Raw genomic sequence first — 20,566 nt, 5'->3', positions numbered from 1 at the left:
TCTGTCTCTGCCCCTCTGTCTCTGCTCTCTGTCTCTGCCTCTTCATCTCTGTCTCTGCCCCTCTGTCTCTGCCTCTCTGTCTCTTCATCTCTATCTCTGCCTCTCTTCTCTCTTTCTTCTCATTCCTCTTCTCTCTCTCCTTCTGTCTCTCTCCCTTTGTTTCTCACCTCTCTCTTTCTGTCTGCCTCTCCATCTCTCCCCTTTTCTCCCTGTCTGTCAATATTTTTCTAAATTAAATAAATAAAATCAGTCTCCGTGGTGTACTGGTAAGACACTCGCCTGGCGTTCCGCGAGCGCTATGTCATGGGTTCGTATCCTGGCCGGGGAGGATTTACTGGGCGCAATTCCTTAACTGTAGCCTCAGTTTAACGCAACAGTAAAAATGTGTACTTGGATGAAAAAACGATTCTTTGCGGCAGGGGATCGTATTCCAGGGCAACCCGTTCTCGCAAATTCGTAAAGTCAATATTGACTTATTAACTACGTGCATAGGTGATATACTAAACATAATAGATACCCTTAAAAAGATTCATAGAAAACACCGACCTTACCTAACCTTGTTAGTATCTTAAGATAAGCATCTTATTGCTTCGTAATTACAATTATTACTTAACCTATACCTATTATAGGTTAGGTAATAATTGTAATTACGAAGCAATAAGATGCTTATCTTAACATACTAAGTAGGTTAGGTAAAGTCGGTATTTTCTATGAATCTTTTTAAGGGTATCTATTATGTTAAGTATGTCACCTATGCACATATTTAATAAGTCAATATTGACTTATTAAATTTGCGAGATCGGGTTGTCCAGGGACCTGCCCGAAACGCTACGCGTACTAGTGGCTGTACAAGAATGTAACAACTCTTGTATATATCTCAAAAAGAAATAAAAGAAAATAAATAAATGCAGTAAATGTAATTATACCTAATAATTCCAATAATTAATAATTAAAATCAACATTTTAAAAATCGTTGCTCTAAAACATTATATCATAACATTTAAAACACTTTTTATTAAAACATAATGACATCACGTTTATAATCGTATTTACCATTTCTCAAAACTTGTGTATGAAACATAATTTAAAACATGAATAAAACAATCAAATGTCATTTTAAAAATATTTTGTAAAAGGGAAAAAGTAAGGTGGGCAGCCAGTACCAGCCTCAGTATTTCCACTTACCTAACCAATACTCTGTGGCGGCGTTACCGAAGCCGGTCTTGTAGGCCTCCCAGTCTCTGGTGAAGTTCACCGCAGGAACAACTTTATTGTCTCTCCGGAGTAACACCGTCCATCCTCCTGAAGAACAAGTCATTGTTAGGTTCACAATGACACATAACTCCTGAGAACTTTATGAAACACTTTGTTTATATTATTATCAGGAAAAACTCCATAGCTTAAATTCCATAAAACTCCATATGAAGAAGTGTGATTATTTCATCTCCTCCCAATTCTAACAATTACCAGTAATTTAGGAAATGTTAAATTTTCAAAATGGCACCTCTAATGTTACCAGGTTTCCATGGTGGGTGATAGTGGTGCTGGTAGTGTCACATGGTGGGTGATAGTGGTGCTGGTAGTGTCACCATGGTGGGTGATAGTGGTGCTGGTAGTGTCACCATGGTGGGTGATAGTGGTGCTGGTAGTGTCACCATGGTGGGTGATAGTGGTGCTGGTAGTGTCACCATGGTGGGTGATAGTGGTGCTGGTAGTGTCACCATGGTGGGTGATAGTGGTGCTGGTAGTGTCACCATGGTGGGTGATAGTGGTGCTGGTAGTGTCACCATGGTGGGTGATAGTGGTGCTGGTAGTGTCACCATGGTGGGTGATAGTGGTGCTGGTAGTGTCACCATGGTGGGTGATAGTGGTGCTGGTAGTGTCACCATGGTGGGTGATAGTGGTGCTGGTAGTGTCACCATGGTGGGTGATAGTGGTGCTGGTAGTGTCACCATGGTGGGTGATAGTGGTGCTGGTAGTGTCACCATGGTGGGTGATAGTGGTGCTGGTAGTGTCACCATGGTGGGTGATAGTGGTGCTGGTAGTGTCACCATGGTGGGTGATAGTGGTGCTGGTAGTGTCACCATGGTGGGTGATAGTGGTGCTGGTAGTGTCACCATGGTGGGTGATAGTGGTGCTGGTAGTGTCACCATGGTGGGTGATAGTGGTGCTGGTAGTGTCACCATGGTGGGTGATAGTGGTGCTGGTAGTGTCACCATGGTGGGTGATAGTGGTGCTGGTAGTGTCACCATGGTGGGTGATAGTGGTGCTGGTAGTGTCACCATGGTGGGTGATAGTGGTGCTGGTAGTGTCACCATGGTGGGTGTAGTGGTGCTGGTAGTGTCACCATGGTGGGTGATAGTGGTGCTGGTAGTGTCACCATGGTGGGTGATAGTGGTGCTGGTAGTGTCACCATGGTGGGTGATAGTGGTGCTGGTAGTGTCACCATGGTGGGTGATAGTGGTGCTGGTAGTGTCACCATGGTGGGTGATAGTGGTGCTGGTAGTGTCACCATGGTGGGTGATAGTGGTGCTGGTAGTGTCACCATGGTGGGTGATAGTGGTGCTGGTAGTGTCACCATGGTGGGTGATAGTGGTGCTGGTAGTGTCACCATGGTGGGTGATAGTGGTGCTGGTAGTGTCACCATGGTGGGTGATAGTGGTGCTGGTAGTGTCACCATGGTGGGTGATAGTGGTGCTGGTAGTGTCCACCATGGTGGGTGATAGTGGTGCTGGTAGTGTCACCATGGTGGGTGACTAGTGGTGCTGGTAGTGTCACCATGGTGGGTGATAGTGGTGCTGGTAGTGTCACCATTGGTGGGTGATAGTGGTGCTGGTAGTGTCACCATGGTGGGTGATAGTGGTGCTGGTAGTGTCACCATGGTGGGTGATAGTGGTGCTGGTAGTGTCACCATGGTGGGTGATAGTGGTGCTGGTAGTGTCACCATGGTGGGTGATAGTGGTGCTGGTAGTGTCACCATGGTGGGTGATAGTGGTGCTGGTAGTGTCACCATGGTGGGTGATAGTGGTGCTGGTAGTGTCACCATGGTGGGTGATAGTGGTGCTGGTAGTGTCACCATGGTGGGTGATAGTGGTGCTGGTAGTGTCACCATGGTGGGTGATAGTGGTGCTGGTAGTGTCACCATGGTGGGTGATAGTGGTGCTGGTAGTGTCACCATGGTGGGTGATAGTGGTGCTGGTAGTGTCACCATGGTGGGTGATAGTGGTGCTGGTAGTGTCACCATGGTGGGTGATAGTGGTGCTGGTAGTGTCACCATGGTGGGTGATAGTGGTGCTGGTAGTGTCACCATGGTGGGTGATAGTGGTGCTGGTAGTGTCACCATGGTGGGTGATAGTGGTGCTGGTAGTGTCACCATGGTGGGTGATAGTGGTGCTGGTAGTGTCACCATGGTGGGTGATAGTGGTGCTGGTAGTGTCACCATGGTGGGTGATAGTGGTGCTGGTAGTGTCACCATGGTGGGTGATAGTGGTGCTGGTAGTGTCACCATGGTGGGTGATAGTGGTGCTGGTAGTGTCACCATGGTGGGTGATAGTGGTGCTGGTAGTGTCACCATGGTGGGTGATAGTGGTGCTGGTAGTGTCACCATGGTGGGTGATAGTGGTGCTGGTAGTGTCACCATGGTGGGTGATAGTGGTGCTGGTAGTGTCACCATGGTGGGTGATAGTGGTGCTGGTAGTGTCACCATGGTGGGTGATAGTGGTGCTGGTAGTGTCACCATGGTGGGTGATAGTGGTGCTGGTAGTGTCACCATGGTGGGTGATAGTGGTGCTGGTAGTGTCACCATGGTGGGTGATAGTGGTGCTGGTAGTGTCACCATGGTGGGTGATAGTGGTGCTGGTAGTGTCACCATGGTGGGTGATAGTGGTGCTGGTAGTGTCACCATGGTGGGTGATAGTGGTGCTGGTAGTGTCACCATGGTGGGTGATAGTGGTGCTGGTAGTGTCACCATGGTGGGTGATAGTGGTGCTGGTAGTGTCACCATGGTGGGTGATAGTGGTGCTGGTAGTGTCACCATGGTGGGTGATAGTGGTGCTGGTAGTGTCACCATGGTGGGTGATAGTGGTGCTGGTAGTGTCACCATGGTGGGTGATAGTGGTGCTGGTAGTGTCACCATGGTGGGTGATAGTGGTGCTGGTAGTGTCACCATGGTGGGTGATAGTGGTGCTGGTAGTGTCACCATGGTGGGTGATAGTGGTGCTGGTAGTGTCACCATGGTGGGTGATAGTGGTGCTGGTAGTGTCACCATGGTGGGTGATAGTGGTGCTGGTAGTGTCACCATGGTGGGTGATAGTGGTGCTGGTAGTGTCACCATGGTGGGTGATAGTGGTGCTGGTAGTGTCACCATGGTGGGTGATAGTGGTGCTGGTAGTGTCACCATGGTGGGTGATAGTGGTGCTGGTAGTGTCACCATGGTGGGTGATAGTGGTGCTGGTAGTGTCACCATGGTGGGTGATAGTGGTGCTGGTAGTGTCACCATGGTGGGTGATAGTGGTGCTGGTAGTGTCACCATGGTGGGTGATAGTGGTGCTGGTAGTGTCACCATGGTGGGTGATAGTGGTGCTGGTAGTGTCACCATGGTGGGTGATAGTGGTGCTGGTAGTGTCACCATGGTGGGTGATAGTGGTGCTGGTAGTGTCACCATGGTGGGTGATAGTGGTGCTGGTAGTGTCACCATGGTGGGTGATAGTGGTGCTGGTAGTGTCACCATGGTGGGTGATAGTGGTGCTGGTAGTGTCACCATGGTGGGTGATAGTGGTGCTGGTAGTGTCACCATGGTGGGTGATAGTGGTGCTGGTAGTGTCACCATGGTGGGTGATAGTGGTGCTGGTAGTGTCACCATGGTGGGTGATAGTGGTGCTGGTAGTGTCACCATGGTGGGTGATAGTGGTGCTGGTAGTGTCACCATGGTGGGTGATAGTGGTGCTGGTAGTGTCACCATGGTGGGTGATAGTGGTGCTGGTAGTGTCACCATGGTGGGTGATAGTGGTGCTGGTAGTGTCACCATGGTGGGTGATAGTGGTGCTGGTAGTGTCACCATGGTGGGTGATAGTGGTGCTGGTAGTGTCACCATGGTGGGTGATAGTGGTGCTGGTAGTGTCACCATGGTGGGTGATAGTGGTGCTGGTAGTGTCACCATGGTGGGTGATAGTGGTGCTGGTAGTGTCACCATGGTGGGTGATAGTGGTGCTGGTAGTGTCACCATGGTGGGTGATAGTGGTGCTGGTAGTGTCACCATGGTGGGTGATAGTGGTGCTGGTAGTGTCACCATGGTGGGTGATAGTGGTGCTGGTAGTGTCACCATGGTGGGTGATAGTGGTGCTGGTAGTGTCACCATGGTGGGTGATAGTGGTGCTGGTAGTGTCACCATGGTGGGTGATAGTGGTGCTGGTAGTGTCACCATGGTGGGTGATAGTGGTGCTGGTAGTGTCACCATGGTGGGTGATAGTGGTGCTGGTAGTGTCACCATGGTGGGTGATAGTGGTGCTGGTAGTGTCACCATGGTGGGTGATAGTGGTGCTGGTAGTGTCACCATGGGGGTGATAGTGGTGCTGGTAGTGTCACCATGGTGGGTGATAGTGGTGCTGGTAGTGTCACCATGGTGGGTGATAGTGGTGCTGGTAGTGTCACCATGGTGGGTGATAGTGGTGCTGGTAGTGTCACCATGGTGGGTGATAGTGGTGCTGGTAGTGTCACCATGGTGGGTGATAGTGGTGCTGGTAGTGTCACCATGGTGGGTGATAGTGGTGTGGTAGTGTCACCATGGTGGGTGATAGTGGTGCTGGTAGTGTCACCATGGTGGGTGATAGTGGTGCTGGTAGTGTCACCATGGTGGGGTGATAGTGGTGCTGGTAGTGTCACCATGGTGGGTGATAGTGGTGCTGGTACGTGTCACCATGGTGGGTGATAGTGGTGCTGGTAGTGTCACCATGGTGGGTGATAGTGGTGCTGGTAGTGTCACCATGGTGGGTGATAGTGGTGCTGGTAGTGTCACCATGGTGGGTGATAGTGGTGCTGGTAGTGTCACCATGGTGGGTGATAGTGGTGCTGGTAGTGTCACCATGGTGGGTGATCGTGGTGCTGGTAGTGTCACCATGGTGGGTGATAGTGGTGCTGGTAGTGTCACCATGGTGGGTGATATTGGTGCTGGTAGTGTCACCATGGTGGGTGATAGTGGTGCTGGTAGTGTCACCATGGTGGGTGATAGTGGTGTGCTGGTAGTGTCACCATGGTGGGTGATAGTGGTGCTGGTAGTGTCACCATGGTGGGTGTGATAGTGGTGGCTGGTAGTGTCACCATGGTGGGTGATAGTGGTAGCTGGTAGTGTCACCATGGTGGGTGATAGTGGTGCTGGTAGTGTCACCATGGTGGGTGATAGTGGTGCTGGTAGTGTCACCATGGTGGGTGATAGTGGTGCTGGTAGTGTCACCATGGTGGGTGATAGTGGTGCTGGTAGTGTCACCATGGTGGGTGATAGTGGTGCTGGTAGTGTCACCATGGTGGGTGATAGTGGTGCTGGTAGTGTCACCATGGTGGGTGATAGTGGTGCTGGTAGTGTCACCATGGTGGGTGATAGTGGTGCTGGTAGTGTCACCATGGTGGGTGATAGTGGTGCTGGTAGTGTCACCCATGGTGGGTGATAGTGGTGCTGGTAGTGTCACCATGGTGGGTGATAGTGGTGCTGGTAGTGTCACCATGGTGGGTGATAGTGGTGCTGGTAGTGTCACCATGGTGGGTGATAGTGGTGCTGGTAGTGTCACCATGGTGGGTGATAGTGGTGCTGGTAGTGTCACCATGGTGGGTGATAGTGGTGCTGGTAGTGTCACCATGGTGGGTGATAGTGGTGCTGGTAGTGTCACCATGGTGGGTGATAGTGGTGCTGGTAGTGTTCACCATGGTGGGTGATAGTGGTGCTGGTAGTGTCACCATGGTGGGTGATAGTGGTGCTGGTAGTGTCACCATGGTGGGTGATAGTGGTGCTGGTAGTGTCACCATGGTGGGTGATAGTGGTGCTGGTAGTGTTCACCATGGTGGGTGATAGTGGTGCTGGTAGTGTCACCATGGTGGGTGATAGTGGTGCTGGTAGTGTCACCATGGTGGGTGATAGTGGTGCTGTAGTGTCACCATGGTGGTGTGATAGTGGTGCTGGTAGTGTCACCATGGTGGGTGATAGTGGTGCTGGTAGTGTCACCATGGTGGGTGATAGTGGTGCTGGTAGTGTCACCATGGTGGGTGATAGTGGTGCTGGTAGTGTCACCATGGTGGGTGATAGTGGTGCTGGTAGTGTCACCATGGTGGGTGATAGTGGTGCTGGTAGTGTCACCATGGTGGGTGATAGTGGTGCTGGTAGTGTCACCATGGTGGGTGATAGTGGTGCTGGTAGTGTCACCATGGTGGGTGATAGTGGTGCTGGTAGTGTCACCATGGTGGGTGATAGTGGTGCTGGTAGTGTCACCATGGTGGGTGATAGTGGTGCTGGTAGTGTCACCATGGTGGGTGATAGTGGTGCTGGTAGTGTCACCATGGTGGGTGATAGTGGTGCTGGTAGTGTCACCATGGTGGGTGATAGTGGTGCTGGTAGTGTCACCATGGTGGGTGATAGTGGTGCTGGTAGTGTCACCATGGTGGGTGATAGTGGTGCTGGTAGTGTCACCATGGTGGGTGATAGTGGTGCTGGTAGTGTCACCATGGTGGGTGATAGTGGTGCTGGTAGTGTCACCATGGTGGGTGATAGTGGTGCTGGTAGTGTCACCATGGTGGGTGATAGTGGTGCTGGTAGTGTCACCATGGTGGGTGATAGTGGTGCTGGTAGTGTCACCATGGTGGGTGATAGTGGTGCTGGTAGTGTCACCATGGTGGGTGATAGTGGTGCTGGTAGTGTCACCATGGTGGGTGATAGTGGTGCTGGTAGTGTCACCATGGTGGGTGATAGTGGTGCTGGTAGTGTCACCATGGTGGGTGATAGTGGTGCTGGTAGTGTCACCATGGTGGGTGATAGTGGTGCTGGTAGTGTCACCATGGTGGGTGATAGTGGGTGCTGGTAGTGTCACCATGGTGGGTGATAGTGGTGCTGGTAGTGTACACCATGGTGGGATGATAGTGGTGCTGGTAGTGTCACCATGGTGGGTGATAGTGGTGCTGGTAGTGTCACCATGGTGGGTGATAGTGGTGCTGGTAGTGTCACCATGGTGGGTGATAGTGGTGCTGGTAGTGTCACCATGGTGGGTGATAGTGGTGCTGGTAGTGTCACCATGGTGGGTGATAGTGGTGCTGGTAGTGTCACCATGGGTGGGTGATAGTGGTGCTGGTAGTGTCACCATGGTGGGTGATAGTGGTGGCTGGTAGTGTCACCATGGTGGGTGATAGTGGTGCTGGTAGTGTCACCATGGTGGGTGATAGTGGTGCTGGTAGTGTCACCATGGTGGGTGATAGTGGTGCTGGTAGTGTCACCATGGTGGGTGATAGTGGTGCTGGTAGTGTCACCATGGTGGGTGATAGTGGTGCTGGTAGTGACACCATGGTGGGAGATAATGGTGCTGGTAGTGTCACCATGGTGGGTGATAGTGGTGCTGGTAGTGTCACCATGGTGGGTGATATTGGTGCTGGTAGTGTCACCAGTGTTTCCCATGGTGGGTGATAGTGGTGCTGGTAGTGTCACCATGGTGGGTGATAGTGGTGCTGGTAGTGTCACCATGGTGGGTGATAGTGGTGCTGGTAGTGTCACCATGGTGGGTGATAGTGGTGCTGGTAGTGTCACCATGGTGGGTGATAGTGGTGCTGGTAGTGTCACCATGGTGGGTGATAGTGGTGCTGGTAGTGTCACCATGGTGGGTGATAGTGGTGCTGGTAGTGTCACCATGGTGGGTGATAGTGGTGCTGGTAGTGTCACCATGGTGGGTGACAGTGGTGCTGGTAGTGTCACCATGGTGGGTGATAGTGGTGCTGGTAGTGTCACCATGGTGGGTGATAGTGGTGCTGGTAGTGACACCATGGTGGGAGATAATGGTGCTGGTAGTGTCACCATGGTGGGTGATAGTGGTGCTGGTAGTGTCACCATGGTGGGTGATAGTGGTGCTGGTAGTGTCACCATGGTGGGTGATAGTGGTGCTGGTAGTGTCACCATGGTGGGTGATAGTGGTGCTGGTAGTGTCACCATGGTGGGTGATAGTGGTGCTGGTAGTGTCACCATGGTGGGTGATAGTGGTGCTGGTAGTGTCACCATGGTGGGTGATAGTGGTGCTGGTAGTGTCACCATGGTGGGTGATATTGGTACTGGTAGTGTCACCATGGTGGGTGATAGTGGTGCTGGTAGTGTCACCAGTGTTTCCCATGGTGGGTGATAGTGGTGCTGGTAGTGTCACCATGGTGGGTGATAGTGGTGCTGGTAGTGTCACCATGGTGGGTGATAGTGGTGCTGGTAGTGTCACCATGGTGGGTGATAGTGGTGCTGGTAGTGTCACCATGGTGGGTGATAGTGGTGCTGGTAGTGTCACCATGGTGGGTGATAGTGGTGCTGGTAGTGTCACCATGGTGGGTGATAGTGGTGCTGGTAGTGTCACCATGGTGGGTGATAGTGGTGCTGGTAGTGTCACCATGGTGGGTGATAGTGGTGCTGGTAGTGTCACCATGGTGGGTGATAGTGGTGCTGGTAGTGTCACCATGGTGGGTGATAGTGGTGCTGGTAGTGTCACCATGGTGGGTGATAGTGGTGCTGGTAGTGTCACCATGGTGGGTGATAGTGGTGCTGGTAGTGTCACCATGGTGGGTGATAGTGGTGCTGGTAGTGTCACCATGGTGGGTGATAGTGGTTGCTGGTAGTGTCACCATGGTGGGTGATAGTGGTGCTGGTAGTGTCACCATGGTGGGATGATAGTGGTGCTGGTAGTGTCACCATGGTGGGTGATAGTGGTGCTGGTAGTGTCACCATGGTGGGTGATAGTGGTGCTGGTAGTGTCACCATGGTGGGTGATAGTGGTGCTGGTAGTGTCACCATGGTGGGTGATAGTGGTGCTGGTAGTGTCACCATGGTGGGTGATAGTGGTGCTGGTAGTGTCACCATGGTGGGTGATAGTGGTGCTGGTAGTGTCACCATGGTGGGTGATAGTGGTGCTGGTAGTGTCACCATGGTGGGTGATAGTGGTGCTGGTAGTGTCACCATGGTGGGTGATAGTGGTGCTGGTAGTGTCACCATGGTGGGTGACAGTGGTGCTGGTAGTGTCACCATGGTGGGTGATAGTGGTGCTGGTAGTGTCACCATGGTGGGTGATAGTGGTGCTGGTAGTGACACCATGGTGGGAGATAATGGTGCTGGTAGTGTCACCATGGTGGGTGATAGTGGTGCTGGTAGTGTCACCATGGTGGGTGATAGTGGTGCTGGTAGTGTCACCATGGTGGGTGATAGTGGTGCTGGTAGTGTCACCATGGTGGGTGATAGTGGTGCTGGTAGTGTCACCATGGTGGGTGATAGTGGTGCTGGTAGTGTCACCATGGTGGGTGATAGTGGTGCTGGTAGTGTCACCATGGTGGGTGATAGTGGTGCTGGTAGTGTCACCATGGTGGGTGATAGTGGTGCTGGTAGTGTCACCATGGTGGGTGATATTGGTACTGGTAGTGTCACCATGGTGGGTGATAGTGGTGCTGGTAGTGTCACCAGTGTTTCCCATGGTGGGTGATAGTGGTGCTGGTAGTGTCACCATGGTGGGTGATAGTGGTGCTGGTAGTGTCACCATGGTGGGTGATAGTGGTGCTGGTAGTGTCACCATGGTGGGTGATAGTGGTGCTGGTAGTGTCACCATGGTGGGTGATAGTGGTGCTGGTAGTGTCACCATGGTGGGTGACAGTGGTGCTGGTAGTGTCACCATGGTGGGTGATAGTGGTGCTGGTAGTGTCACCATGGTGGGTGATAGTGGTGCTGGTAGTGACACCATGGTGGGAGATAATGGTGCTGGTAGTGTCACCATGGTGGGTGATAGTGGTGCTGGTAGTGTCACCATGGTGGGTGATAGTGGTGCTGGTAGTGTCACCATGGTGGATGATAGTGGTGCTGGTAGTGTCACCATGGTGGGTGATAGTGGTGCTGGTAGTGTCACCATGGTGGGTGATAGTGGTGCTGGTAGTGTCACCATGGTGGGTGATAGTGGTGCTGGTAGTGTCACCATGGTGGGTGATATTGGTACTGGTAGTGTCACCATGGTGGGTGATAGTGGTGCTGGTAGTGTTAATGTTAGTGTTAATAATTAATTATTAATTATAAACCACCAACACCCGGCACTTCGGGCCAGGCCGGCGCCGGACACCGGTACCCCTCTGGGAGAAGCAGCCAGAAAACCTTCACAATCCGTCAACTGTCCTGTGACCCAAGGCGTCGTAACAACAATCCGGTCCGTTGGATAGCAAGAGAAGGGGATCCTGGGGCTCCCAGACGGAGCAGGCGTCCAGACGGAGCAGGTGTCCAGACGTCCGCTCATCGTCAAGGATGAACCAGAAGTCTCTCCCCTGGTGGATGACAGTGGTGCTAGCATATATATATATATATTTTTTTTTTTTGAGATATATACAAGAGTTGTTACATTCTTGTACAGCCACTAGTACGCGTAGCGTTTCGGGCAGGTTTCTGGAATACGATCCCCGCCGCGAAGAATCGTTGTTACAACCAAGTACACATTTTACTGTTGCGTTAAACAGAGGCTACAGTTAAGGATTTGTGCCCAGTAAATCCTCCCCGGCCAGGATACGAACCCATGACAAAGCGCTCGCGGAACGCCAGGCGAGTGTCTTACCACTACACCACGGAGACTGTGTTGTGACCTCTATATTGTTAGAGAAATTACTGAACTCTTTCCAACATAAGAGTAAAGTGAATTATTAGTGGTTTGTGAGTCACCTGTCAGGAGACAGCGTCGGTCAAAGATATTAACAGAGGTCAGATCCCTGTGGTTGTGAGCTCAGGGCTGTCTGGTAGTTGACTGGTGACAGGTTGACCGCGCCAGGTCAAGCTCTAGGGTCAGGGCAGTCTGGTAGTTGACTGGTGACAGGTTGACCGCGCCAGGTCAAGCTCTAGGGTCAGGGCTGTCTGGTAGTTGACTGGTGACAGGTTGACCACCCCAGGTCAAGGGTCAGGGCAGTCTGGTAGTTGACTGGTGACAGGTTGACCGCCCCAGGTCAAGCTCTAGGGTCAGGGCTGTCTGGTAGTTGACTGGTGACAGGTTGACCACCCCAGGTCAAGGGTCAGGGCAGTCTGGTAGTTGACTGGTGACAGGTTGACCGCGCCAGGTCAAGCTCTAGGGTCAGGGCAGTCTGGTAGTTGACTGGTGACAGGTTGACCGCCCCAGGTCAAGCTCTAGGGTCAGGGCAGTCTGATAGTTGACTGGTAACAGGTTGACCGCCCCAGGTCAAAGGTCAGGCCAGTCGGGTAGTTGACTGGTGACAGGTTGACCGCGCCAGGTCAAGCTCTAGGGTCAGGGCAGTCGGGTAGTTGACTGGTGACAGGTTGACCGCGCCAGGTCAAGGGTCAGGGCAGTCTGGTAGTTATGTGAGGAGGTGGTTCACCAGCTCACTTACAATAGTGCTCTTATGCCTGTGAGAGCCAGTACACTTGTTAAGTGCACTTGTTAAGTGGGCGGACTTAAGTTTGGTAACCACCAACCGAAACATCTAGTGTTTGGGCTCATGTGAGAGCCCCAGTCATCAGCAGTCCATAAATGTTACCCTGGCCGGGGTGGCATGTCTGTGGACAGTGCTAGAGCTGATAGCATCATCTCATTGTATGGCATGGAGCCAGACAACTTTGCGCGCGAACGGCTAGGCCGCAGGCGTGGGAGAAGCATGTAGGCCTCCTGCTCTCGCTCGCTAGCCACTTGTGTTGTTACCATGGAAACCAGCCGCCATCTTAGTAAACATCTTGAGCCGCCATGTTGGTCGGCCATCTTGGAGTTGCCCTAGGGGCTATGCTACACCGTCGCTGATTGGATGCGAGGGGTAGGCCGCTGTATGCCTTCCTCTCATTGGTTATTTCGAGAAGGACGCGGGGATAGCCGTTGTGTAGCATCATTCTGAACTCAGCCGCCACCTTGTCAGGACGCTTCCTGTACTCAATTCGGCCAAATTGGAGTATAGGGCGTCGTGGTGGCTGGACTACCCAACTGCTGATGCTTCCTGCTTCACCTACGACAACGGTCGTCACAGAATCCGGCCGGAGTCGTCGCTTGGAGGGGTTTAAGACATTGTTATTCAGGGGGTAGAGGTACAGTGATCTGGGATCGTGGGGGAATGTGCATACGAGCAGCAACAGACTCGTAGATCCCATACCAGTGATGATTAGACTTGCTAGTGCTCTGTAGCAGTCGATGGGAACGGGGAAATTCGTGTCAGTGTTAAGGCAATTTCCCGTGTTTGTGTGAGACGCTATCGTGCGCGTCACCTGGGTATGAACGCTTCACTTCACCGGGGAGTCGAGGGTGCGAACTCAGCCGTGTTGAGTGGGAGGGGTTGAAGTGTGCGCCAATTTTCCGTATAAGTACTACGGTCAGGAACTACCGCCGCTTACGCCACTTGGGACGAGCCAGCCACCTAAAGCGGGGTGCCTGATGTATGGGAATGGTGTGTAAAGCCGGCAGTGTGAATGAGTAAGTACCTATGTGTGTATTTCTGGTGATTAGTAGTCTCTAAAGCTTGAATTCGAGGTCAAGTGTTCCGTCACATTGTCACGCAGCACCTGTTCAGGTGGAGTGAATTGTGGGCGAGGAGATTAATCACCTGTGTTGTTATCTTGTCAGTCCAGAGGGACTTAAGTCTGGTGTACACAGACGTACAGTGTGTGTGTGTGTGTGTGGGTACACACGGGGAACATACATAGATTAGCCAAGGACTGAGAGGATGTCCAAGTAATAATTATATTATTCCATTGTGGTAATCATTTTGATCGTCCGTGGGACGGAGTGATATCATCTCCATGTGTGGTCTTGCAGGTGTGGAATTCCAACACTGAGCGCTCAGGTATGTGTAACGCCAGCGATTCCTGGCAATGATTATTGTGGAGTATACCACAGTTGGATTTAATTTCTTGTATTGTTCCCAGGGCCATGGCAAGTGTGATTTATATAAATATATATTGTGGTTGCAGTATTAATTAACGTAATTTTGGTGAGTGACGAGGCTGTCTAGAGAGACCGCCCCTGCTCTGTCGAGTAACGTAACTCTCGAGTGTTTATCGGCATGCGTGACCGATAAATCACTCACCATGTGATTTAAGGAGTATGAGATTCTCCTTAGTGTTCCCAATAACGTTTGATAGCTGTAGGCTACATGTGTCAGCGGTAATTATATATATATATATATATATAATCGTAGTGTCACGGTGCCCAGTGTTATTGTGTTATTTACTGTGAGGTGATTGATATATATTGACCTATGTTCTAGGGGTCATTTGCAGCAGTAAGTAAGTAAGTGTGTGCAGTATTCTAATATTTGGAAATTAGAGTACTTGCCGTGTGTGTTATTGCAAAGGGGGTTGCTATTTGATGGTGATTGTTGCTAGTGTTGAGCAATCACCGTATGTGATTGCAGTTCAGTAAAGCCATTGTGGGGCAGTGTTCTAGAGGGTTCATGTCCTGTAGGTTATTTTACTAGGTTCTGCAGTATTGTCATTGCAACCGGATTGTAACGTAAATCACTGTGATTTGTTAGTGTGATTTGTCATTGTCGTGGGTGAACTCGGCTGTAGACGAGTACTTGGGTATCAATATATTCTCCTGGTTATCTGGTAGGACATCGAAGTCCAGTATTCAGTGAGGTGATTGCGAGGCAATTAATATAACCTAACCAAGGGAACGCCCATTGCTTCAAGAGAATTTGTTCTTTGACAATTTGAGTAACGTAGAATACGTTTGGGTTAATATACTTTCCTGCAAGCAGCTACGGTAGTCTCGAGGAGCCTAGCCATCAGCCAGATAAGAATTAGAGTATTGTCTGTCGTAATTAACGGTCAGTGGGCCGGGTAATTGATGTGTTTCAGGAAGTCAAAGTAATTAATCTCGATCCTTGCTTGATCGACTCACACGAAGGCTACATTGTTCCATTAACGTAACGTCGTTATCTGCCCGGAAGTACCGGCACTTGATTGACTCGTGGGAGGAGTAGCGTCATTTTAGAATAACGTAACGTGGGGCTAATTACTGTTATTAGTCGCCTGAATTGGTCTGAGTATGGAAGGCTCAGACGGAATTCATACCTTAATGTAAATTGCTGAGCCAGTGTGAAAGGTTGCGTATTTTAATTGTTTAATTATTGATCTTGAGGATAGTAATTAATTACTCTAAAGGTAATCACGAGTGATTACCGTTCTCATAGCACTTTGGACATTGTAAATCAGAGTTTACCATCGCTAAGTGATTAGTAACCGATTAACGTAAATTAACGTAACTAGTAGAGAGATTAATCAGCTGTCTGGTAGTACAGGGATTAATGGGATTTTCTCACTGAATGCTCGACGGGTAGAGTGTTGTTTGATTTCCGCGTTACTAGTGACAGTTGTAAGAGTTGTTAATTTAACGTAAATGTTACCTTGTTATTAACGTAAATGTTATTGTGTTATTAACGTAAATCAATTGTTATTGATTGTTGATCGTCCGTGGGACGGAGTGTTAACGTAAGGATTAATTTGTGGAAGGGTGCTGGAGTTGCCAGTGAACCCATTAGTTATTGTTGTCATTGAAAGACTACTGATTTGATTGCATTGCAACCGCTGTTGCAGAAGTAGACTGCACTGAGGCGTAGAACAGTTAAGAGGTTACTGGAGACGTATTTCAGAACCTACTGTGTCATTAGTTGTAATTGTGATTATAGATCTGTTAGTTCTTGCTTGCTTGTTGATTCCTCTGTGGTCACGCTTATGTTCGAGTTAGTTCATTATGCAGTCCGAGGGGCTGGTGTCTAGCTGTCATTGATAGTGTCACAGAAAGGATTTCGAGTAATGTCATTGACATTTCTTTTTGTTTGTTGTAGTAGTTAGTACTTTATTGAATAAATTAAGTTGTTATGGTTAACACTGTCTTTTCGTTACACCCCCACACATTACTATTGTTATGCAAATGTTCTTCACACTCGACTAATAAAACTGAGACTATTTTTCTGAGCTTTGGATCAAATATACGGCACCACACAACAATAAATTATTGTTGTGAGAGCCCGTGACCTACTCGTTAGATTCGCTTCGGCGATTGGCGAAGGTCAGCGGCCTAGTGAGGGGGATTTCAATTTTCATTGGGGTCTCGGCGTTTGCTCGCGCCTAGTCAATTGTTCATACATGGTCCCAAAGTGAGGAATGAGCTGGTTACTACACTGGTGTGTTAGCTAAGCAAGTCCTTCCTCAGGCGACCTAGTTGAATATCACGACAGGAATAAAGGTTAAAGAATAAAGAAAATTCTTAGAAATTTTCCGAGCTAAAATTCCTTATACCAATTTCAATTTATTCCACAAATTCTCAACTCAAAACTCTCACAGTTGACTGATGACAGGTTGACTGTAACACTGTAAAAGTGTTTGGTTTAGTTTAATACATACATAGAGTACATGAGTCACAGACAGGGATTAGAGAAGGCGCCAGTTTGTCCACCGGAAAGTCACACCTCTAAAAGTTAATGACACCAAGTGACCTGAGGTCAGATCATGCGAATTTCACCTTCTACTAATCTAATAATTGGAGCCTGGTAGCCTTCAAACATGCCGACGTTTAAGGAGTGGCTTGATAGAGAGCCGGAGGCTATCTACTTGTGGGCGGAGTTAGCTACTAGGTTCCCCAATAAATACTCGGAGAACTATCGATTCGAGAGCATTAAGAGAAGACAGACAGAACGGCAGTCAGCAGAGCAGAGAAGACGTCCCTAGCAGGGAGGCTGTCGGCTGGCAGGGCGAGACAGTCTCTGTCAAGCTACAGACCCCCCCCCTCTATCCAGCTATAGGCAGAGACACTTGGTGAGTTGAGCAGTAAGGTGACTTGGTCGTGTTTTACAAGTGTTGTGTGATGATCAGGGGCAGTCAGTTGTAGTGTTCTCAGATTCTTGGAGGATGACTCACTTTGAATATTAATCTTTAACATTTTAATTGGATTGCTTAAGTTATGATACTTATCATGAAAAATATAATTTTGAATTTATTATTTAAATGGACTTTATTTTGTTCCCTAGAGATTTTGAGTTGAGGTGAGAAAGCCTCGGTGGTTACTGGTTTCATGGTTTGGAATGAGTACATGATAAAGATGGGACCATACTAATAATAATCTCTTGAAAACATCTTTGGTGAATATTGTGATACAGACAAGTTCCATTCCTTGTCTTGTATGTAATGATCATGAATGGATGGTGGCAGCATTTCGTTTTCTACTATCTACTTCTACTATCTACTCTTCTACTTCTACCTATCTACACCTCTCCCTCCACACCTCTCTGAACTCTCACTTTCAACTAATGACCCTCCTCGCTCCTCCCACCTCCCTACCTCTCACCCCAAACCCTCACTAATTACTTCACTATTCATTTCTTTCCTTTCGTATTCTCTTATACGTTTGTGGCAATGATTCTGTATTCTAGAGTTCTCTCTAGAGTTTCGGGTAACTGATCAAGTGACGGCGCCTTGTAGTCTTAGCACCTAGGTAGTCAAATACCTAGGTTACAAGGTGTTGAACGAGAGAGGTTGCCTTAGGATCTCTGAGAGTGCTCTAGAATAGTTAGCTAACTGGGGACGGGATAACGGACTAGAGAGAGCTGTTTCCCCCGGCCTCGTTAGTTAACTGGGGGGTGGAATAATGGACAAGATAGAGCTATTTCCCCCACCCCCCGTTACAATGTTGGCAGCGGTGTTGAACAATGTTGTAGGTAGATAGTGTTCATTTAACATTGTTCAGTCCCACGTGTCTTTGCTGCTCAGGCGCTATCAGGGAGATCTTGACAGGTGTTTAATATTCGCGATTTAGCGAGTTTTTTTTCAGGTTAGGAGATAGTGATTCTCTGGTGTTGTGTTCAGTGATTTTGTGAGTTTTGTGGTGTTCAGGGAATGTTCACCAGAACTTGCGTGTGTAGTGATTTATGTTAGTGTTAAGATTTGGCGATTTTGGAACTTAGCGGTTGGTGGGTAGTGGAGGTCACCTGAGTGTGACAGGTGACCTCGCATGTCCCACGGGGACACCCAGCCACCGCTGGTCTCCAGGTCAGTTGGGGAGTGGCAGGTGTAGTTATTAAGTAATTTAAGTGGTGGTTCTGCTCAGATTATTGTGATCGACTGTTTTACTCCATTTGAACGCAATAACCCGAGGTGTACTGGTCTTGTACAGCATGCTAGGGGGAGGCTTAGTATGTCAGTAGACTTCACGTTGGGGACGCTCGATGTTAGATAGTCTGGTCACAGGAGTGGCAAAACTTTGGAGTTGTTGACCGGCGGAGAAGCTAGGGAAACACTTTGGGTCACGTAGGTGGCTGTAGGTTAAGGGTGGGAGTAACGTCTGGTTAAGTACGTAAGATTAGGAACGGTATAGTTAAGTTAGGCTAGTGTTTTGTCTATTAGTTTTGATATTTATTGTGGAGATTGGTTTAGGTGACAAGTTAAAAGTAGTGACGACCTTATTCTCTCTTCTCTAACTTTACTCTAGTACTGTTTTATGTTCCACCAAGTCAATTTCTTAAAGTGTCAATTGGATTATTTAAATTTAAGTGTAGTTGTTGCCAGGAGGAGAGCGGTATGATTAGACTGTGTGAACCCTATACAAACTACAGGGTCACATAACATTTTGGGAGCACGGTATTGTCGCCTTTCTGTTCATTCACAGGTGGGAGCCAGAAGTGAGGAGAGACGCACATACAAAAGAGGGAGACGGCTGCTGTGTACCATACTCACGGGCGTTTATCACCACCACCACGACCAGCCCCCTACCTGGAGGTCATGGCTCCACCACCACCACCACCCCGGGGGACCCCAAGATGCAGCCCTCTCGGTCGGTCAACATTGGTCTACCCAGTGGACCCCAGGACGGACGGACCCCAGTGGACCCCAAGACGGACGGACCCCAGTGGACCCCAAGACGGACGGACCCCCAGTGGACCCCAGGTCGTTCTGCAGACGACCCCAGATAATATATTAGTATATTTTGGTAGCAGTCTTTCCTGTAGACATATTAAATATGACCGAAAAAGTAAGATTAATAATTCTAACACGAATTTTCTCAATCTTTCGTACATTTCTTTTCACTGTTGGAGGTAATTCAAAAATCAATTCTCCAAAATTCATTTTTATTTCTAGTCTGACGCGACACTTGAGCGCGTTTCGTAAAACTTATTACATTTTTAAAGACTTTAGTTAACAAATACACAACTGAATAGAACTTACATATCTCCGATTTTGTTTATATCTACATTTGAGTGAGGTGGATGGGGTGAGGTGGTATTTAATAAGGTATTAATTTCATCAACACAAGCCAGAACATGAAACAATGGGTATTGAAAAGAAGTGATTGTAGAAAGCCTATTGGTCCATATTTCTTGATGCTTCTATATTGGAGCGGAGTCTTGAAGTGGGTAGAATATAGTTGTGCATTAATTGGTTGTTGATTGCTGGTGTTGACTTCTTGATGTGTAATGCCTCGCAAACGTCAAGCCGCCTGCTATCGCTGTATCTATCGATGATTTCTGTGTTGTTTACTAGGATTTCTCTGGCGATGGTTTGGTTGTGGGAAGAGATTATATGTTCCTTAATGGAGCCCTGTTGCTTATGCATCGTTAAACGCCTAGAAAGAGATGTTGTTGTCTTGCCTATACACTGGGTTTTTTGGAGCTTACAGTCCCCAAGAGGGCATTTGAAACCGGCCATATACTGCAGGTATGTTGACGACATTTTTACACAGGTACCTGATGTCAGACATCTGCAGGAGCTGAAGGAGGCATTTGAGCAGAGTTCCATGCTGCGTTTCATTTACGAGATGGAAAAGGATGGGAAGCTGCCCTTTCTAGATGTAACAGTCATGGAAAAGAGCGGAGGTTTCCACACTGCAGTCTCCACTAAGGAAACGAACATAGGAATGTGCCTAAATGCCAACAGCGACTGCCCAGACAGGTACAAGAGGAGTGTTGTTAACGCATATGTCGACCATGCTCTCAGCCACAGCTCAGAATGGAAGCAAGTCGACGAAGAACTCTGTAGGGTAAGGCAGGTCCTAGTCAACAACGGCTTCTCCAATGGTTTCGTCGAAGACATCATAAGAAGGAAAGTGAAACGCCATGCAACCTCTGAAGAGACAACTAACACAACACCTATACCCCCTATTAGACTATTTTACAGGAACTTCTTTTCCACAGCTCATAAAACGAAGGAAAGGGTCCTGAAAGATATTGTTAATAGAAACGTTATCCCTACAGACAAAAATCAGAGGATACAACTGACGATTTACTATAAAACCAGAAAAACGGCCAGCCTACTCATGAGAAACTCTCCAGACACAAAACAGAACGCTTTATAAGAGACTAACGTCGTCTATGCCTTCAAATGCCCTCTTGGGGACTGTAA

General features: G+C 48.9%; 1 protein-coding gene across 1 annotated transcript in view; it reads right to left on the bottom strand.

The window, feature by feature from the left end:
- The window catches only part of LOC138351747 (angiopoietin-4-like), a 283,693-nt gene that overhangs the window by 31,874 nt on the left and 231,253 nt on the right, over positions 1 to 20,566 (bottom strand). Inside the window, exon 6 of the mRNA XM_069303775.1 lies at positions 1,186 to 1,302. Coding sequence (XP_069159876.1) covers positions 1,186 to 1,302 — 117 coding nt within the window. The remainder of the gene's footprint in view (positions 1 to 1,185; positions 1,303 to 20,566) is intronic.

The sequence above is a fragment of the Procambarus clarkii genome, chromosome 50 (assembly GCF_040958095.1).
Source record: "Procambarus clarkii isolate CNS0578487 chromosome 50, FALCON_Pclarkii_2.0, whole genome shotgun sequence".
Classification (NCBI taxonomy): Eukaryota; Metazoa; Arthropoda; class Malacostraca; order Decapoda; family Cambaridae; genus Procambarus; species Procambarus clarkii.
The sequence above is the reverse complement of the archived record's forward strand: the minus strand, read 5'-3'. Positions and strand labels throughout refer to the sequence as shown.